Genomic DNA, 22,686 nt, shown 5'->3' on the forward strand with positions numbered 1-22,686 from the left:
AAAACAATTCAAATCTACTGCATGTCATCCAGAATCGGAGAGAGCACTAAAAAGGTGGCATCAGACATTAAAGACCATGTTGAGGGCTCACAGTCATTACTATCCAGACGGCTGGGATAAAGGAATTCCATTTGTACGTTTTGCTATCAGACATACACCAAATGAATCAACCAAATTCAGTCCAGCTAAAATTGATTAAGGAGAAATTGGTAAGTCAGAACTCAGAGACCACATATTTGGAGTATGTGTCAAATTTTGTGGGACGATTAAATAGAGCAGCAGAGTTGGTTAGACAGCATTTAGAGGATCACAGCATACAATGAAACGGGAAGCAGTCGAGAAATCAAAAACTTGCAATTTTGCTATGAGAGATAAGGTGTTAACTTCCAGTGATAGGTGAACCTTTAAAAGCAAGGTTTAGTGAACCTTATCAAATTTAAAGGAAATTGAGTGAGGTGAACTATTTGACAAGGACTCCAGACAGAAAGAAATCTCACATGTGAATATGCTCAAAAGGTATTTTGATAAGGAAGGAAAGCAAAAGCAGACTGTTATTCTTTACAATATAGAGTGAAAAACTAAGTTCAGAGGATTCTCATTCCTCAAATTAAATTGGACAATGAGGAAGTTGTCAAAAATTGGGATAAATGATTGAGTTACCTTACAGAGGAAAATCAAAATGACTTGAATGAGTTATTGCTATGGAGTGATATGTGGAAATAAAGTGGGAAGTACTAATTGTATGTAGATATAGAAAATGCTGTTCCGATTAAGCAACATCCTTATAGGCACAACCCTCTAAATGTTGGCACAGGTTCAAAAGGAGATTGAAAGCAAACTCCAAGATGACAAAAAGATGGGGTACTGGGCTAATGGTCGGATACTTGGTAGTGTGGATGAGCAGAGGGATCTTGGTGTCCATGTACACAGATCTCTGAAAGTTGCCACCCAGGTAAATAGTGCGGTGAGGAAGGCATATGGCGTACTGGCTTTTATTGGGAGAGGAATTGAGTTCCGGAGTCCTGAGGTCATGATGCAGTTGTATAAGACTCTGGTGCGGCCGCATCTGGAATATTGTGTGCAGTTTTGGTCGCCATACTATAGGAAGGATGTGGAGGCACTGGAACGGGTGCAGAGGAGGTTTACCAGGATGTTGCCTGGTATGGAAGGAAGATCGTATGAGGAAAGACTGAGACACTTGGGGCTGTTTTCATTAGAGAAAAGAAGGTTTAGGGATGACTTGATTGAGGTGTACAAGATGATTAGGGGGTTAGATAGGGTTGACAGTGTGAACCTTTTCCCGCGTATGGAGTCGGGTATTACAAGGGGGCATAGCTTTAAATTAAGGGGGGGTAGATATAGGACTGAAGTTAGGGGTAGGTTCTTCACTCAGCGAGTCGTAAGTTCATGGAATGCCCTGCCAGTAGCAGTGGTGGACTCTCCCTCTTTCTGGGGATTTAAGCGGGCATTGGATAGGTATATGGAGGATAGTGGGTTAGTATAGGTTAGGTGGGCTTGGATCGGCGCAACATCGAGGGCCAAAGGGCCTGTACTGCGCTGTATTCTTCTATGTTCTAGGTTCTATGTTCTATGACATAACTGAACTGCGTTACAGAGACTGGAACTCAAGCATACTAAGAGTGCCTAAACCAGATGGTACCCAACGGTTACATATGGACTATCACAAAGTCAATGCAGTTACAAAGACTGACTCATACCCGATTCCTCATTTGGAAGACGGTGTTGAAAAGGTGAGACAAACAACTGACATTTCTAAGTTGGACTTGCTCAAAAGGAACTGGCAGGTACCTTTGTCCAAAACAGCGAAGTCAATTTTGGCTTTTGAAACATCAAATGGACTATATCAATTTAAAGTCATGCCATTTGATATGAAAATGCACCAATCACATTTGAGACTAACCAATAAGGTAATTTCTGGATTTCCCAACTGTCATATGTATATAGATGATCTGGTGATTTTGTGTCACACATGGAAGGAACATTTGCGACATTTATCGGAATTGTTCAACTAACTTCAGGATGCAGGTTTGGTGATTAGCCTGGCTAAAACTGAATTTGCCAAAGCCCAAGTCACCTTCCTGGGCCATGTTATTGGACATGAACAAATGGCCCCACAGAATGCAAAAACAAATGTAATTGGAGTTTCCCATACCATCCACAAAAAGAACAATACTATGATTCCTGGGATTGAGTGGATTTTATTGGAACTTTGTATCAAATTTTAGCAGTGTGGCTGCTCCACTCACTGAATGGGTAAAGAAAAGCAAGAAGTTTCAGTGGACAGTGGACTGTCAGAAGGCATTCGACAGCCTGAAAGCTGCCCCAGTCCTAGGCCACACCAAAGTTATTCAAGGTGGCTATCCATGCGAGTGATGTGGGTGTTGGTACTGTGCTCTTACAGGAAGATAATGAGAAGATAGAAAGACTTATCGGACATTTCTCCAAGAGACTGAACATTCAACAGCAGAAATGTTCAACAGTTGAGAAGGAGACTTTGAGCTTTGTGTTGGTGTTACAACATTTCAGTGTTTATGTTCCCAGTAATATATCTGAGACAACCATATACACTGATCATAACCTAAGTTATGAAATTAACCCAAAACATTTGAGGACAAAAAGTCCAGACAGTTTAAAAGGAGATTGTTGTCAGAACCAATCAATTTGAAAATTGTGCATGTGACAAGACGAGAAAATGTGATTGCCGAACCATTGTTGAGACTTGGATGAGAAACGGAGGTATTCAGTAGCAGGAGTAAACGGACTGAAACAAAATGTAGTAGGGCATGTTTGCATGTTTAAAGCCAATGTAATGTATTCATGCGTTGCAGAGTGTACTAACAATTTAAGATCAAAGGGGTTTAAAATGAAACCATCTTTAGCCAGAGGTGGTTTATTTTTCTTTAAGAGCAGAGGTGTGACGATGCTGCTCCTTTAACAAGGTTATGTTGTCCTTGTTTTTGTTTTCAAAGGTGTCAGAAGGCAGAGGTTCTGGCATGTCTGGGTCTATCTACCTGAAGAAGCTTTTACATTTCTAAAAAAAACACTTGTGCAATGAAAGGCAAGTTCTCCCAGCTCAGCTTTCCTCTGGTATGTTTTGGTTTTCGCAGTCTGGCTGTTTTGCAGCTGCTGGTTAAATCTTAACTGGAAACCCAGAGAGACTGTTCGACCCAAAAAAAAAGCTCCATGCTGATCTTCTCTTTCTCTGCAGTCTTTCTCCTGTAAGAACCTGTGCTTGAATTTACCTTTTCGTCAAGCGGTGTTTCTGGGATATTGCAGGTATTTGGAACAACCCTTTAAGATGCATTTTTATGTCAGTTGGGTTTTGAAATATTTACATTGTTCTAAATTCAGTTTCCTTTTGTTTGGGTATAAATAAATTCTATTTTGTTTAAAATAGGGTGGTTGGGCCAGCTGCATCACTCCTGGAATATCTACACGTACTTAAAACAACTAGAAAGGTTGGGGTCTGGGCTGCCTTTCTGAAATGTTTGAGGGGGCTGGCCTGCTCTATAACAATTGTCCCCAATCTGCCATTTTTTTTGATTAGATTAGATTTCCTACAGTGTGGAAACAGGCCCTTCAGCCCAACCAGTCCACACCGACGAGTAACCTACCCAGACCCATTTCCCTCTGACTAATGCACCTAACACTATGGGCAATTTAGCATGGGAGGAAACTCACGCAGACACGGGGAGAATGTGCAAACTCCACACAGACAGTCGCCAGAGGTTGGAATTGAACCTGAGACCCTGGTGCTGTGAGGCAGCAGTGCTAACCACTGAGTTACCATGCCGCCCACTCACTTGACTGACCCATATGATTTTGCAAAATCTATCCATTCCTCATAACTAAAGCATGAAGCAGAAGTTTTGCCTCAATTATATAATTTTGTTTTCTTGACATTACCTTCTAAATCTAACGATTCAGTAGAATGGTTTAATAATTTCATTATATTCCTTTTTTCCCCCTCTAATTGTTTTTCATTGTTCTTTCCACTTAAGCCACAGTAAGCAGCAAGCAACTGGGAAAGTTAAATACATGTAATGGGTACAAGTAAAAGAAACACAGACTAAATTTAATGTGAACCCAATTTCACAATAAACCCCATAACGGGTCTATAATAACACTTATTTAGTTCACTCAAAAGCTTTTCTGACCCAATTGAAAGACCAGGGTCAAATGGCATGGTAGACCATTTTGATTGCATTAGATAGTAGCAAAGAAATACAAAGGCATCAACAAAATGAAAGAGAACACCAGATATTTTTGTAGCTATTAAGCGCTTGACAGATTTTTAGCTTCCATAACAGTTCCACAAAATTCAAATGATTTCAAATGTTGTAATTAATTTTTAATTGATTTCATTGGGGCATTAAACTAATACTTGTGTTTGGATCTATGCCAGTTTAAATTAGCTGCAGGGTATTACACAGTCAGCAAGTTAGGATAGCGATTTTCGCATTGACTTTTTAATCTTTGGAGTTCTGTAACATTGGAAAACTCTAGTCAGGTAAATGAAATATGCAAATTGGAATCAACACTGCATGCTAACATTAAACCAATTTTAATTTAAACTCTCACGGACTTCCTATGCATCTCTCTGAAAAGGTGCCAGAAGACATATAACAAATAGATTACAGCCTGCTTCTGTTAGAATTCATCAAAAATTAAACAAAGACAAATTTAAAATCTACACTTACCAAACTTCCTTCAGGGCATCAGAGTGGAGTACAGGCAATGATTTGTTTTGAAATCATTTTAAATCTGTATTTATTGTAATATCTCCATACTTAATTAACAGCCATAACTTGGTTTGAAAGCCCAAGTCCCACAAACCTGAAACAAAATCCTATCACAAAGGTTTTGGGGACTTAAAGGGAAGGTTTAGCACACACAAAGACATACAAACCGACACGGTAACAGTGGGACACTGTTGAACAAACAAAGCTCAAAGGAATAATTATGTGTCAAATGAATAATGTTTCACTCAGTCATTTTCAGTATGGATGAGGCAGAGAAAACAACAAATTGACTAGCTTTGCAGGAGAGAGAAATGGAGTCAAAATTCTTCTGGCCAGTCCCTGTGAATGCCCCTCATATGTCACATGGTGTTGGAGACTGAGGACCTTCTGCTTTCTCCTTATCACCCAACTCAGAATAAACTAACATAAGAAAATATGGTAAGGAAATAAGAAACAACAGTTACAGAAGCAATGATAAATTTGACAAATTAGTTTTCCATCCTCTCATTGGCTAGTATGATTAAAATGAAATGAACCTTTATGAATGGACAAAAAAAAGATAAAACTGACTAGAATCAAGAGAATACCTAATGTAAAACTTCAAGCCCTCTCACCAAACATTTATCATTGTTGTGTTCTTACAGTGCTTGAGTAGGTTAGTGGAAAAAGAAGCATTTTTAACGAAAATAACATTTGTGCATGTTATGATACACCTCCATGGCCATAACATCGAGATGGGACTTAAGCCTAGATCCTGTGGCCCCTGAAGGAACACTACTGCTGGGTCACAAGATAACATCAGGTTAGTGCGTCTGTGCTTGAAGGCAACTTTCATAAGGACTTCAGGTGTGGTGTTAATATATTACCAGAAGACACTGTCTCCCATATTAACATATAATCACATAACAACAGAATGCAAACCATTGAACAAGGTTTCCTTATTTGCTGGTTTAAGGAGGCATTAGGCTGTCTATTTTTAATTGGTTAGATTCCTGCAAAAATATCAGGATGGACAATGTGTTAAAAGTGCATTACAAGTTCTAGTTACAATCAATTAAGATATCAGGTTGGTAAGACCTACCAAAATGTTTGCTGGTATCCCTGTCACACTGATGGTGTTGATCCTCCAGAAACTCCAAGTCCAGCATTAGGTCATCTTCATCTAGGTCACAGGATCCTAATCTATTCAGGACATCCTGAAGTCAAGAGAGGATAGAAGAAAACCCAGTTCTTAATATATTACTAAAGTAATTCTGCCAAAAAAGTCTTTACTGGCAACTACCAACATTACAAAACCTGTTCAGAAGCGTAAATATATTGAAAGTTTCAGAAGAAATTTGGATTGACACGGTCATCTAAGAGTGAAATGGGCACCAATGTATTGGTCAGAATCAAAATTGCACAGGCGTCTGGTATATTTAGTTTACAACCACCTTTGGGAAAATCTGTCAAACTGAGGACCTGTTTGATTTCGGAGATCAATATAAAAATATTATGTTAAGGACCAATGTGGCAAGCTATTATATTATATGGTTAAATTATAGAAGAAATGTCAAAACAGGGTGTTTCAAATAGCTCCCGCTCATACAGCAGATCATCATTTATCTGCATGGTGACGCTGGTGGTCCTCTGATCTCTTGCCTATTACTTTGCAAGGCAATAGCAAGCCTGGTCACAGCTGAAGTTTCCTACCTTCAAGCAATGCCTAGCCCTACTAATTTATTTTTTATTTGCTCATGTGATATGGGCATCACCAGCTGGAACCTGCATTTATCCCTAATCACCCAAAGGGCTGTTATGAGTCAACCATATTGCTGTGGGTTTGGAGTTGCATGTAGCCTCGACCAGGTAAGGATGTCAAACCTTCTCCCAAATAGAATATCAATGAAACAGATGGGCTTTTACACAGCCAGTTTTTTATTCAATTATTTCAGTTCATATATTTTAGTCCATATTTTGTGGAAAAGCTGATGCAGGAGGGAACGGAGTCAGAGGGGTCTAATTGGCTCACTTATTTGAGGAGCTGGTCCAAGAACAATGGGCTAAATGGTCTTTTATTCATTCTTACATGAAGTGTAAGACCAGCTGGCAAGACCAGCTTTTGTTGCACAAACCTAATTGCCCCTTGAGCTGATTGAAATCACCAATAGAGCCAAAGGGCCATTAAGAGTCAACTCCATTGCGGAGAGTCCCATATCGCTATAAGAGGTAAGGACAGCAGATTTTCTTTCCTAAAGGGCATTCATGAAGAAGATGAGTTTTATTTCATTGAAAGTTATGGGAAATTTAGTCCAGCTTAATTCCAAATTTCACTGAATTCGACATTCACCAGACACTGTGTTGGGATTCAAATTCATGTCCTCAGAACATTACCAGGGATTACTAGTCCAGTGACATTACCATTACACCACCACCTCGCCATGCTGGGGAGCTAAACTTGTCTCTGCCCCAATCAGTGCCTTTCCATTTCAACATGGGCGCCTGAGCCTGATTGAAAATCAAGTCTAAAGAATACCTCATTGACTGTAAAGAACATTAGAATATTGTGAAACTTGAGAAAGGCTCTGCATTTAGAACAGGTTTGATTGGGTTTTTCATATCTATGCACTAATTAATTAATTCTCAGCTTTTATCAGACATTTATCTCTAACTATTTTCACCTATTTAATCCACAGTAACATTTTGGAATATTGATTCAGGTAGGGATTAACAGTTTTGTAGAAATTACATAAACAGGCCATTTGACCCATCAAGTCAATGCTCCACCAGGGTATCCTCTCACCTCACTTCATCCCATTGTATGAACATATAATCACTACCACCTGCAAGTTCATCCCCCAAGCCACCAACCATCCTAACCTAGAATCATACCGCTGCCCGTTCAGTGGCACTGGGTCAAACATTCCGGAAACCCATCCCTAACAACATTGCAGGTCTTTTTATACCAGAATGCAGCAGTTCAAGGTCGTCAGCTAAGGATGGGCACTAAATACTGACCCAGCCAGCAAAGCCCGCAGCCCCGAATGATTTTTAAAAAATTCTCCCTCCCTTAATTAGTTTTCCTTCAAATGGACTTACGCTTTTCACACAACTCTATTTTGCATTGCGTTCCACATTTTCAATACTGTTTTGGTGATGATACATTCCCTGAATAATAAATTGGATTCATTAGAGTCAAATCTTAGAGATGTACAGCCGGAAACAGAACCTTCGGTCCAACTCGTCCATGCCAACCAGATATACTAACCTAATCGTGTCCCATTTGCCAGCACTTGGCCTATAACCCTCCAAACCCTTCCTATTCATATACCCATCCAAATGCCTTTTAAATGTTGCAATTGTACCAGCCTCCACCACTTCGTCTGGCAGCTCATTCTATACACACACCACCCTCTGCATGTAAAAGTTGCCCCTTAGGTCCCTTTTAAATCTTTCCACACTCACCCTAAACCTATGACCTTTGTCTCTGGACTCCCACAACAGAGGGAAAAGACCTTGTCAATTTACCCTATCAATGCACCTCAGGATTTTAAGGTCACCCTTAAAAGGTCACCCCTTAGCCTCCGACGCTCCAGGGAAAGCAGCACCAGCCTATTTAGCCTCTCCCTATAGTTCAAACTCTCCAATGCTGGCAACATCCTTGCAAATCTTTTCTGAACCCTTTCAAGTTTTACAACATCCTTCCCGTAGGAGGACGACGAGAACTGCACACAGTATTCCAAAAGTGGCTTAATCAGTGTTCTGTACAGCCACAATGACCTCCCAACTCCTATACTCAATGCACCGACCAATAAAGGAAAACATACTAAATGTTCTCTTCACTATCACTTCTACCATAGACCCCACTTTCAAGGGGCTATGAACCTGCACCCAAGGTCTCTTTGTTCAGCAACACTGAGGAAGGGTCACCAGACCCAAAACATTAAATCTGACCTCTCTTCACAGGTGCTGGCAGACCTGCTGAGCTTTTCTAGCAACCTCTGTTTTTGTTCCTGGTTTATAGCACCCACAGTTCTTTCAATTTAGATTTATTAGTTACTGTTCTCTATTCATGAACTCTTAAGTTTGGCTTGCAAAAACATCTTCTTTACTTCAACATCAGAATGTTAAAGGTCTCAATCAGTTCATTGTTTCTGAGATGTTCCATCAATATCATGGCAGATGAAAAACTCCTACCTCAACAGATTTTTGCATGCTCTCATAATTAGGTAACAACATTTATGTAATAAGTCTGAAGCCTTCTGCAAACCAATCTTCAAGGCATTTAACACGGTGAGAGTGAAGCTTAAGAAGAAAGAAATGAATGTAAATATGGGGAGCATTATCAAAAGCTGGAGATCTGCAAGTTCATCTGCTGACCAGAAGCAAGTACCACTAAAATCTTTGGATGGAGCAATCCTACTCACAAATGAGCAGGATTGTAGTGGGTCAGAGCTTTCTAAGAACCTAATTAGTGCCCAGTGGATGGTGCATGGGAAAGGTCTCCCAGAGGGAACTGCACTCTGAGGTGAATGCAGCATTAACCAGCGAAAAGGTTCAATACATTAGAAATACAAATCACTCAAACCCTCCTGAGCAGACTGAATCCCAGCCAAAGTTTATAAAAACAGGAGAAGAGAGATATCCTTTAATAGCTTTACAAATCTATTTACAAGATCACAGGATCACAGAATTGATTGAGAGTTTGAGTTTGATTTGTTGTTGCTACATGTACCAAGATAGTGAAAAAGTGTTGTTTTGCATGCTTTCCAGGCAAATGATACCACATAAAGTGCCTCAGGTTAGCAGAACAGATTGCAGAATAGAGTATTACAGCCACAGAGAAGGGGAGAGAAAGAGAAACCAGAATTAACATTTGGAGAGGTCCGTTCAAAGTCTGATAGCAACGAGAAAGAAGCTGTTCTGGAATCTGTTGGTACGTGTATTCAAACTTTTATATCTTCTGCTCGACTGAAGAGGGTAGAAGAGTCTTTGATTATGTTGATTGCTTTACTGAGGCAACAGGAAATATTGTTACATTGCAGAAGAGGGCCATTTGGCCCATCATGCCAGTACTGGTTCTACTATCTAGTGCCAAACTCATGCTTTATCCCTATATTCCAACACATCATTTCCATCCAAATGATCATCTAATGTCTCAATTGAACCCGCCTCCAACACATATCCAGGCAGTGCATTCCATACCCTAAAGTACTCATTGTGTTAAAGGGGTTTTTTTTCCCCTCACATCCCCCTTGCTTCATTTGCACATCACTTTTAATCTACACCTTCTTATTCTTAATTTCTTTTTTCCCTGCCTACTCTATCCAGCCTGCTCAAGATGTTGAAAATAGCTGTTAAACATCTTCTCAGCTTTCTTCTCTCCAAGAACAACAGTCCCAATTTACCGTATAATTATAGAATCCCTACATAGGGGAAAGAGGCCATTCAGTTAGTTGAGTCTTCACCGACCCTCTGATGGGCATCCCATCCAGACCCATGTCCCCACCCTATCCCATACCCCACATTTACCATGGCTAACCCAACTAACCTGTCCACTATGGGCTGTTTAGCACAGCCAATCTTCCGACTGTGGGAGGAAACCAGAACACACAGAGGAAACACACACACAGACACAGGGAGAAAATATAAACTCCACACAGACGGTCACCCAAGACTAAAATTAAACCTGGGCCAATGGCGTTGTGATGCAGCACTGTTAACCACTGAGCCACCATATTGCCCCTACACATCTTCAATCAATTCTCACAACTGCAGAAAAGGCATTCCTGACACTATTCTTGTAATTCACTTCTGCATGTTGGTTGAAAGGGTGTGTTCCTTTGACCAAAGGATATAGTAGCTGTCTCCCTCTCAAAAAACATGAGAATTGGAAAGTCCAACTGGTCAAACTGCAAAGGTAGTACTTTACTCTTCAGTATGGCAAAATCTCATTCAGAATTCTTCTGAACAGTTATTTTCCAGCGGTGACAGAAGAAACCTTCCCTGATCATCAATACTAATTTAAACATAACAGAGGAACAGCAAACACTGATCCAGCTCCAGAAGTGCTTAGAACAAAACATGGATCCGTACTGGACCTTTTTTATTTCAGCAGTCATACAGCACAGAAACAGACTCTTCAGTCCAACAAGTCCACGCTGACCATGTTCCCAAATTATTTTGTAGATCTCAATTATGAAGTTCCATCCAGCAGAGACTTTAGACAACACTATATAGTAGCAAGTATCATTTTAACTTTAGGGCTTTCAGTGCTCAATCCCTTCACTTAACAAGGTAAAAACAATGACTGCAGATGCTGGAAACCAGATTCTGGATTAGTGGTGCTGGAAGAGCACAGCAGTTCAGGCAGCATCCAAGGAGCAGCGAAATCGACGTTTTGGGCAAAAGGGCTTTGGACCTTGCACCTTGGATGCTGCCTGAACTGCTGTGCTCTTCCAGCACCACTAATCCAGAACCCTTCACTTAACACACTGTCCAGTAAACCTTTACTTTTTCATCAATCTCTACAAGTGGGTACTACTGTAAGAACAGCACTTCCATTGTAGTAAGGTGCAGAGTGAATTTGACAGGAAATAGACAACAAGGCTGTTGAATGGCTCAGACGTGAAAGACACTGAACAGGGGTCAGACCACTGCTTTTCTTGATCTGTATTTATTATGTAAACTCAGAATATGCAGGACACAATTTTCACAATTTACAGATGACCCAAAGCTTGGCAGCATTGTGAATTTTGAGGAGCGTTGTGTTAGGCATCAAGAGTATTAGACAGGATGGTGGAATGGTTGGATATATAGCAAATTAAATTTCAAAGCAGAGAAGGCATAAGTGATATTTCTTGGCAGAAGGAATGTGGACAGGCAACATCAATATGAAAAATACAACACAAAGGAGTGCAGATTCAGATGGGCCTAGGGATAAGTGCATGTGCACAAATCATTGGAAGCAGCAAGGCAAGTTGAGAAAGTCATTAAAAAGCCATACTGGATCCTGGGCTTTATAAACAGAGCACACAGTACAAAAACAAGGAAGTTATGGTGTTGGCCTCAACTGAGGTATGAGCCCAAGTTTGAGGTTATGCATCCACATCCTAAATTATACAACGAGAAGAGATAGTTTCTTAGCATCTATTGAACATGTTAATTATTTGAAATGCCTCAATTAGATTACTCCTTAATCTTCTGTGCTCAAGTCAATCCAAAGTCTTTGCAACCTGCCATCCTCAGGTTTCTAGTTCAGTTTCCACTCTGGTGAATCTATACTGTGCTACTTCAGTGTCAATTTATCCAGCCTGAAGTGCAATATCCAAAACCGAACACAACCTTTTCCATGTGGTTTGACCAGAATTCCATATGTAATAGGAACATGATTTTCTTAGTACTCCAATCCGTCCAGATTTTCCCCACAACCCTGCCAATGAATTTCATTGTAATTCACTCCCACATACTAATCCTTCTGAATGTAAAATTGCAAACAATTTAGAATAACAGTTATGAATATAACAACGTAGAACTCCCTCAGGGTTTGAGGTATTTCTAACGGAAGATCATCAGCCTGAAATGTTAACACTGTGTTTCCCTCCATCGACGCTGCCACAAACTGAATATTCTCCACACTTTTGTTTACATTATTTTTCAGGAGTCGATCCTTTTACCGATAAACTGCAATGGACATTGAACAGTTCTATAGTTGAAATACAAGCATAATCTGTTCCATCATTTAAGGAGTTGATTAAACCCACCAAATTGCCCAATTCTACCTAATTGTCTAATTCAGTTTAAAGAATGCATACTAGGCTTGTGTACTGAACAAGAAAAAAGCAATTAAATTCATAGAATCATATACATTGTAAACAAATTGTCTTTCACAAGGGCAAAAAATATATAAACTGCTAACTGATAGCACTGTAAATTCTATCCCTTCTAAAACACTTTACATATATAAAGACAGAAACAGGAGACAGACAAGACATGGATATTAAGGATAGAAAGGGGAAAAGAAATCAGGAAAATTCAGTTTGATAACAAGTTCTATGGTCTTGATTGGCGCTGAGTTGTTTTCTGTCAGTTCCTTTCCATTTTGGATGTACAATGATGTTTAGTCTTTCGTTGACTGGTTGAGAATAGATCCTTTAATGTCTCTGAAGATGTTTCATCCCTTTCTACAGGGAATTTGCAGAGATAGGATAGAGGAAGACAGCTAGCTGCTACTAGAAACTTTCTGGTTCCTTCACAATGGAGAAAGGAGACTTATGATGTTTTCTCTTGGCAGGCCCAATGTCCCTGGCTCCCACATGAGCCATGGCCACCTGGTTAGGAGCCATTCAAAACATAGCTGCCAAGCACTTTTCTCTGAGTTCAGAATTAATAAGGTCCATTCTGTCTGCTTTTGCTGTCATTATTGCAAAATAAGGCAACATTGTACAGAACTGTCTGTGCTCAAGTGAACACAGTTTTTTTCTTAAAACCATGGGCATCTCCTTACACTTTCCCTTTGATTTAAAGCAGTATCTTCCTTTTTCAGTCCCTAGTCCAAAGATAAAGGGAATGAAAAGATGTGGTATTTACAATAACAAAATTGTTGTTGGCCTGGAAAGAAGTCAGTCAAGGAAAATGGTCATTTTGATGGCCGATTAAGGACTTGTGCATTTTGTGATGACTTGTGGGAAAGTGAGGCATGATTATCAGCTTATGAATTTCTGAAAAACACATTATGCTGTCTTCAGATGGATTTATTTAACATAGATGTAGAAAAGTGTATTCCCTCAGAAGATAATGAACCTGGGGAATCTGTTATGACAGAGTGTTTGTAAAGTGCATTCAAGATTAAGATAGACAGATTTTTAATCAATAAGAGAATCAAGATTTAACTGGAAACAGCAGGAAAGTGGTGAGGATTAACAGATCAGTCACAATCTAATTGAATGGTGAAGCAGACATGATGGGTCAAATGGCCTAAATCTGCTCCTATGTCATATGCTCTTATTCTGTGGTTTGTTATATTTCCATAGGTTTCCAATTTTGGACAACTATTATTCAAGAACTTCAGGACCCTGGAGCAATCTTGTGATGATGTCAGAGCTGCACATCACTAAGCATAAATAGCGCAGAATCGGTGGAGTTAGAATACTCTGGAATGGGAGTCTTAAAGGAGCACAGACATGAAAGCACAAAGATGATAAATTAGCCTTTAACAAAGAACTAGAGCTCATTATAGCCTTGAGTATTAAGTATAGCAGTATTTTGTTTTACTGCTATACTAAATATAGCAGTAATACATCGTGTTACACTAAAGTCAAAGGCGAAGGACAGTTCTCAAAATTCTCTTCTGTTCGGTCAGTCTGGCTTGAACCCAAATTCATCATGCAGCACCAAACCACAAAAAAAACATGAATTAATGAATGGAATAGCACCCTCTACTGCACCAGGAAGAAACATGTATCCTTAAATTCAAACTTTGTCTTAAATCTTAAATCACTATTTTCCTCATCAAATAGAAATAAAATGCAGGATGGGCATAAATTTAGAGAATTCTAGCTAGTTTACCAGCATTTTGAATCAGTATAGAATACTTTTGTCTTGGAATTAAATATTGACAGGCTCTGTCTCACTTTCTGACCAGTTTGGAATCAGGTTACGCTGGACGAAACTCAACAAATTTCAAATGGAACAGAAAAGGCAAAAGAAAAATTAACAGGCAGGGTATTTTTAAAACAATGCCTCTTGCATCTCTTGCAGTACAATTAATGCCTCAAGCTGTGCTATAAAATATGCATTTTCATTTAACTGAAAGAAATCTCCTACTATTTCTTGCCTCTGCAGCTCAAGGCTAAAATAAAATCTTGTTACCTTAGCTTATGAATCTATCTTTTTAACACAATTACATTGGAGTAGCAGCATTTTAAATTACCTCTGCATCAGCAAAGTGTGTGAGGCAGTGTTTCAATTATGTGACAATGAAGGGACAATACCCCATTTACATTTAATTAATTTGCTTTTTTTGAAAAATGTAGCTGCTTGCAGCCAAAAGAACACAAAATCAAGCAAAGTTTCGAATTATCTGCATTCCTTGGAGAACATACATTATTGAACACAGTGCAATTCTGGATCACTCACTGCAAACGTTTAAGAGTAGTTTGAGTGCTGTATTTCAGTCTGCCTGAAGGTTGTTCAAATTGAAATTTATTTTTGCAAACAGTTCTTAACGTGTTATAGTTTGCACATTTTCAATTGGCAACAAATGCACACTGCATCTGCAGCCAAACTGTAAACTGTACGTACACTGTTCAGCTTTGATACTTTATCTTAGATTTGATAATTGTAAATAAATTCAGTATTACCCAACAAGTGAATTCATACAATATCTGAAGCAGTGTAATTTCTGCTTGTAGAAAACAGCAGGCAGAAAACTGCTTCATATGAAGTCCACTGGCGCCATCCAGTGCCCAAATACACAATATTTGATGCAATGCTCATTTTCAAATTTACAACAGAATGAGTTTTGCGACTAAAAACAAAACATTGGAGAAAATCAGCTATTGATTTTGAATGGACTTGAATTCACCCTGTTACTCTACCCACAGATGCTGGCAGATCTGCTGTGTTTCTCCAGCAATTTCTAATTTTATTTCAAATTTCTAGCAACTGAAGTGCTTTGCTTTTATTTGTGTTTGGCAAATGCTGCCTAGAACTATCCTTTAAATTACTTGAACAATACATATTTATAACAATGATGATGTGCACAGGACAGGCCCCAGTTCTCTGACAGCTGTTTCTCCAGTATAGTTGGGAATTGTGCATTTTGATCCAGAGAAATATCCAACATAGGGAGAAAGTGAGGACTGCAGATGCTGGAGATCAGAGCTGAAAAATGTGTTGCTGGAAAAGCGCAGGAAGGGAAGGGCTTATGCCTGAAACGTCGATTCTCCTGTTCCTTGGATGCTGCCTGACCTGCTGCGCTTTTCCAGCAAATACCCAACACAGCAGACTCCAAGGGTTAAAAGCAAATTACTGCGGATGCTGGAATCTGAAACCAAAAGAGAAAATGCTGGAAAATCTCAGCAGGTCTGGCAGCATCTGTAAGGAGAGAAAAGAGCTGACGTTGAGTCTAACTGACTCTTTGTCTAGCTTTGACAAAGGGTCAGTTAGACTTGAAACGTCAGCTCTTTTCTCTCCTTACAGACCTGCTGAGATTTTCCAGCATTTTCTCTTTTGGTTTCAGACTCCAAGAGAATTGCCTTGGAAATTGAAAGTCCCATTGAGCAATTCCCCTATGCTTGGAATCCTCTGAAAGTGTCAATTTAAATCAGAAAATTCAGATGGTTCCATTTCAGTTAATAGTTACTCAAGAAATGTTAGACTTAAATCTCTAGTCTAACTCATGAGTAACTAATCAAGTGATTCCCCAACATAACCCATACACTCCCAAATGCCTTGCAGCCTCCCTCTCCATCGAGGACTTGACACTCCACTCCTCAGCAACTGACACCCACACCCTCTCCCTGGGTTCCAACATCCAACATCCACTCAATTTTGAGACCCAACATACTCCATCCAACATACTCCCTCTCTCCAATGGGTCCAAATACCTTCCCTCTCTCCTCCCAGCCCAACACCCTCCCTCTCCCAACATCTTGGCTCCCTCTCTGAATGAGTCCCAGCACCCTCTCTCTCCCAATGGGTCCCAGCACCCTCCTTCTCCCCTCGAGACCCAAATACCTCCTGCCAATCCCACATACCTGGCTCCCTTGCATTCTACCAACCTAGTCCACTTGGAACTGTACCCTTTGCCCACTTGGCATGCTGTTCATCTGACACCCTACAGTCCCAGCAACCTAACTCATACTTACCTTACGTTATTAAAAATCACACAACACCAGGTTACAGTCCAAAAGGTTTATTTGGAAGCACTAGCTTTCAGAGCGCTGATCCCTCATCAGCTGGTTGTCAGTGTTTATCCACGCATAGGAGCTAACAAAGTGGTGGTTTGTGAGGCTGGATTTTTAAATTACCAAGTTCAACAACTGACTGCTCCAAGAAAAAGGGATACAAAGTGCCTTGCCTTGAAAGTTCTGCGCTACGAAAGAGTTGCCAGATTTGAAGTATGGCTCCACATTTCTGAAGGGGCCCTGGTTGGAATCTCCTGCCAGAAATGCAGAGCTCTTTCATAACATAAGGAGCGGAGAAGCAATTCCTCACAAAATCTAGACCTCTCATTAAATTATTAGGAGCCTTTCCCACAATAGGAAAATGCCACATAGAAGAGGAATATTGCATTCTCCATGGGGAAAGGGGGGAAATTATCAGCTAAATAAATGCACATTCAATAAGTTGGAGTCAACAGAAGAGTCAAGAATTTCCATTTAAAAAGGAAAAAAAAAAGTTCTAAACATTTCCGTATGAAATCTGGCCATTACAAAGCACCTTTAAAATGTCCCAAAGTATTTCAGTGCAATGTTGCCACTGACACTGAATCACATATGGAGATGTAAAGAGGGTAACCAAAAGCATCGTCAGAAAAATAGATTTTAAGGAGTTGGTTGAAGGTGGAGAAGGAGAGATTGGAATTGTTAAGGAGGGAATTCTGATCTTCAGGCTGAAGCAGTAAAAATCTGAAAGCATAGCCAGCAACAGTGGAGTAAGCAAAAATGGAGCTTGATTCACATTGTGGGCTTGGCATGAATGAAGATCACTAATTTTGGCTTCACAAGGGAGACAACAGAACTTTATTTGATATTTGCAGAATCTGCCACGAGCAACCCACTTTATTTCCGCCAATACATGCAATAAAATGAGGGTCAGTTCTTACAGCCTGTGCTGCAGGAAGGAATGCCAATCTCCTTTATGGGCGGCACGGTAGCACAGTGGTTAGCACTGCTGCCTCACAGCGCCGGAGACCCGGGATCAATTCCCACCTCAGGCGACTGACTGTGTGGAGTTTGCACATTCTCCCCGTGTCTGCGTGGGTTTCCTCCGGTGCTCCGGTTTCCTCCACAGTCCAAAGATGTGCAGATCAGGTGAATTGGCCATGCTAAATTGCCCGTAGTGTTAGGTAAAGGGGTAAATGTAGGGGAATGGGTGGGTTGTGCTTCAGCGGGTCGGTGTGGACTTGTTGGGCCGAAGGGCCTGTTTCCACACTGTAATGTAATGTAATCTAATCTAATCTAATCCTCACCACCACCTTATCCTGGAGATATTTCGCTTTCTAATCCATAGAAATGGCATGATAGAGTATTCTGCACCCTTCATAAGTCCCTTTTCCGCTTCAAAGAACGTAAAATTAAATCAGGACAATGGTCTTTGGCAGTCTACATCTTGGTGCACCAAGTCATTTAAACTTAATGGACTTTAGACATTATTCTGAAAACACATTGTTTCTCAGATCCAGCCTACCAACTCTATTAGGAGAACAGGTAATTTGCTTTGCTAATTCATAATTGCCACAGCATAAGCTTCACAGACTGGAACCCCATTTACACTGCAGTGCTGCACTGCTAATATTTCATTCAGGGGTAAGGCAAATATTGTAAAATAGGGGCAAGAGCAATGAACAAAATGACAAAGAAGAATACAGTTTCTAATTATCCCATCCATCACATCCTTGTTTTAATTCTTACTGCAAATGCAATGCTACCATCGGATCTATTCAGAAGTTACCTCTTCTTCCTAAATGGATAAAATGCAGGGCTAATATAGGAACAAAGAAGCCAGAGTAGGTCATGTTTATGGCTCTGGACTTTAGATCTTCATCGCCTTCCCTAAGACATTAATTGAGGGATAAATAATGACGGGGATACTGGGGAAATACTCCGCCTGTTCTTCAAATTAGTACCATGGATGCTTTTGCCTGAGAAGGCAGATGTAGCCCTATTTAACATCTCATGCAAAGTGCATCTTCCTCAGCATCATAATGCAAAGCCAACTTTGACTTCTGCACCCAAATCTTGGGGGTGGGACTTGAACCCAGAGCCTTGTGAAGCAAAGGTAAGAATACTGCCAAGAGTGAACCATAACTAATACTGGAAATTTTCTATTATTGGTCTAATTCATTCATAGGATGTGGGCTTTGCTTGCTGGGTCAGCTCATCATGAGTTACCCTCAAGCAGGTGGCAGTTAGCTGCTCTCTTGAAGTACTGCAGTGTATTTGCAGCAGATATCCACAAAACGATTATAAGTAGGGAGTTCCAAGATTTGGTCCAGCAACAGTGAAGGAACTGTGATATATTTCCAAGTTAGGATGGTGAGTAGTGTGGAATTACTTCAAGGATCAGAGATTATTTTCTCTCCCAAAACGCATAATTCACAAAAAGAGGGCCAGAAATGGAAAGCTGAAGCCAATGCAGCAGCTCAAAAAATACTGAAGAAAGCAATGTGCAAGGACAGGAGTATAATAGCCATTAAAAAAGATTAAATTAAATTGCAATTTGGGTATCAAATTATACAGATAAGTTTGGAATCTGATAGCTAGTAAAATTTGATTTGGAATTCGAAGTATATGGCAATGCTACCTGGACATTTGTTTCTGTGTAAACCTTCCCTATAGTCAAGCAGGCCCCTAAATGGGTCAACAATTTAATATCTTTTTTTCCCTAATGTGCTTCCATTAATATGCCATTAATGAGAATGGAACACCACAAGTTAAGCTAGGTAATTATAAACACAATATGTTCACTGTGGGGTAAAGCATACAGCCTGCCACTGGGGCACCTCACTGGGTACAAGGCTTTGAAGCTGATTATGGATGTACAATGCACAGCACTCAGTCACAACCGTACCTCTGCCAAATTCACTGGCTTGAATGGAGCCATTTGTCAGAGACACAGACAGCAAGCAGTCCCAACCTCATTCTGACTGCCACCACACCAGCCTGGGAAGTCTTCCCAGAGACAACCAATAAATAAACTGCTGAGGTATCCAGCCACTGATTGAGGACAGGTCCCTGAGAAACCCGTATCTATTAAAGGGCCTACAGACCTAGAAGTCGAGACACTGCCACTGCTGGGTGTGAGAAATGTGGGTATCTTTGAAGAGAAAAGGGAAGGGTTCTCCCCTAGATACACATTACATCTCAGTTAGAATGGCCACATATTTTCTTTTGGAAGGAACATGATTTTCTTCCACACTCTCGACTCCTCTACCACTCTCCTCTCGAGTTATTGTGGGTCAGGAATGCTTAATGTGCAAAATGCAGAGCCATCCTTGTCGAGATCAGATTCCCCATTTTAAAATGGGAAGTGAAATCAGATTTTTACTTGCATTTGGCATGCAGAACTTTGGAAACCCATCCGATTTGAAAATTTATGAACACAGCAGAAAGCCTGCTGAGAAATCAGGAACATTCTGAACGGTAAACGGAAAATGTTTTCATTCCTTCCAAACTCACTATTAGGTGCTGCATTGTAATGTGGATGTCGTTTTAATCCAGAGACTCACCATTCAAATTTGTGCTTTAAAGATAAGTGGAGCCTTATTACAGTAATTTTCCAATGGAGAAAGTAACATAATGCAGTGAATATTGATACAAAATGTCCTGTCAACCTTTGTTGGTATCTCTTATGCAACAATTTAAATGAAATGACAGCAATTACTGATCAAAGAACAGCTCTCTACAATTGGATGGGGATAAAACTACCTGCTTTTGTCCATTGATTGACAGGCACATTGCTTCAAAATTGAAGCACCTTTGTTCATTCAATTTTGTACTGTACTCTGTTGTTTGAACAGGTGTGGTCACAATAAATGCTTGGCTTAGTTTTAAATGCCAATTCAGCACAGTAGGAGTTCTGCACCTCCTTGCATTTCAATCTGTCTGTACTGCTCATAAACAAAGTTTTTCACTATTCTTCAGTACAAGTGACAGTAAATAAATCAATAATCAATTTATCAGAAAACAAACTCCAATTCTTGACGTTATAGATTCCAGGGTACACAACATTTTGAAAGGATAGTCAGGATGCAAAAGAAGGTGGGGGAGCCCTGATAATAAAGGATCAAATAAGGATAGTTAAAGATAAAAGATTTTGGCTCAGAAAATCTGACAATCATTTCAATATTAATTAAAAATACCAAGGATTAGATAGCACGGATAAGAGTAGTTACAGGCCTCATAACAATGTTTATACCATTGTATAGAGTATGAAAATAAATTCTCACAGTTAGTCACAATATGAACTTTAATCAATTATATTGCCAAAACTGGTCAGTAGGACAGATTTGTAGAATGCTTTTATGATAGTTCCATAACCCACTGTTCCAAGAAACTAACTGGGGATAAAGTTGGTTTAGTTCAAATTCTGTGTAATGGAGCAGCATTAATTAATAATGCCACAGTAAAAGATGCACTGGAAAACAATGACAGTAATACAAATGAATTCCACATTATAATTGAAAACAACAGAATCCAATTACAAAGAAAGAATCTTAAACATAAACAAAACCTTTTCATAGATATGAGTAGAGAGCTTGCAAAGATTCATTAGGTAAATAAACTACAGGTAGACAATCCTTTATCCAAAATCTGAAGATATTTTCAAGAATTTTTTTTCTCATTAACAAGGTTGTTTGACATGTAAGCAATTAACCCAACTCCACACCCACTTGACCCACATCACTCAGATGCGATGTCGGGGCGTGACCAAGCACTAGCAGGCATCAATTCTGTTTCAGAGCCCAAAGTACTCGTAGGTATCTGCTCTTCGCTAAGATATTTTTACATTTCACCATTAAACTGTCACTTATTCCGAAATCCGAAAAACCAGCTGAGCCCAAGGATTTCAGATAAAGGATCGTGTACCTATACAAGATATGGCATGGTGGATGAAGAATGGAAAGCATTTAAATAAATTATTATTGTTAATTAGCAAATTCAAATACCCAAAGCAAAGTAAAGCAATCAACCAAACTTGATGGTTTTAAGGTCATTAGCCAGACATTAGCCAGAAGGGCACTACTTGGTAACGTACATTGTTTGAGTCTCTCCTTAAGAGTATGCAGAGTTTGTACTCAGGATCCAGTTATACAGTGCTCTGACTTGCCCAGAACTTGTGTAATAAGGTTCACTCTTGCTGCGGTCATCCAAAGCTTTCGATTTGAATCTACTTGGAATTAGTGCACTTTTAGTGGTAGTTATTTTGGTGCAGACTCAAGGGACTAAAGGATCTTTTATATACTGTACGAATCTATTTGACAGATGGGATTTGTCACAAAGGGAAGCTGAAAGAAATCTTGGAGGATTTTCCCAAGCAGAAGCCAGAAAGCCAACTCCAGGCTCCTGCCAGACATTCAAAGTTTGTGAGAAGATTTGTAGGTCGGGTGCTCGTTGTTGTGGTTCTGTTCGCCGAGCTGGGAATTTGTGTTGCAGACGTTTCATCCCCTGTCAAGGTGACATCCTCAGTGCTAGGGAGCCTCCTGTGAAGCGCTTCTGTGATCTTTCCTCCATCATTTGTAGTGGTTTGAATCTGCCGCTTCCGGTTGTCAGTTCTAGCTGTGCGCTGCAGTGGTCGGTATATTGGATCCAGGTCGATGTGCTTATTGATTGAATCTGTGGATGAGTGCCATGCCTCTAGGAATTCCCTGGCTGTTCTCTGTTTGGCTTGTCCTATAATAGTAATGTTGTCCCAGTCGAATTCATGTTGCTTGTCATCTGCGTGTGTGGCTACTAAGGATAGCTGGTCGTGTTGTTTCATAGCTAGTTGGTATTCCTGGATACCAATCGTTAGCTGTCTTCCTGTTTGTCCTATGTAGTGTTTTGTGCAGTCCTTACATGGGATTTTGTACACTACATTGGTTTTGCTCATGCTGGGTATTGGCCAGACATTTTGCCTCAGCAGTGGGTCCCTTCCACAATGCGGATGTTCCTAGCAGTGTCACCAATTTATCCATAAATTTGTTTTGATATTCATTCTGGGGTTGCGTGCATCACTG

The 22,686-nt window shown here is 40.0% G+C and overlaps 1 protein-coding gene across 10 annotated transcripts in view; it reads right to left on the minus strand.

The window, feature by feature from the left end:
- The window catches only part of ccser1 (coiled-coil serine-rich protein 1), a 1,301,473-nt gene that overhangs the window by 1,009,531 nt on the left and 269,256 nt on the right, over positions 1-22,686 (minus strand). For all 10 annotated transcript variants that reach the window (XM_087979948.1, XM_087979953.1, XM_087979945.1 and 7 more), the window contains one exon: positions 5,845-5,959. In XM_087979948.1, the coding sequence (XP_087836074.1) occupies positions 5,845-5,959 (115 nt within the window). The remainder of the gene's footprint in view (positions 1-5,844; positions 5,960-22,686) is intronic.

The sequence above is a fragment of the Chiloscyllium plagiosum genome, unplaced genomic scaffold (assembly GCF_037043375.1).
Source record: "Chiloscyllium plagiosum isolate Xiang-an unplaced genomic scaffold, Cpla_swu_hap1 HiC_scaffold_36, whole genome shotgun sequence".
Classification (NCBI taxonomy): domain Eukaryota; kingdom Metazoa; phylum Chordata; class Chondrichthyes; order Orectolobiformes; family Hemiscylliidae; genus Chiloscyllium; species Chiloscyllium plagiosum.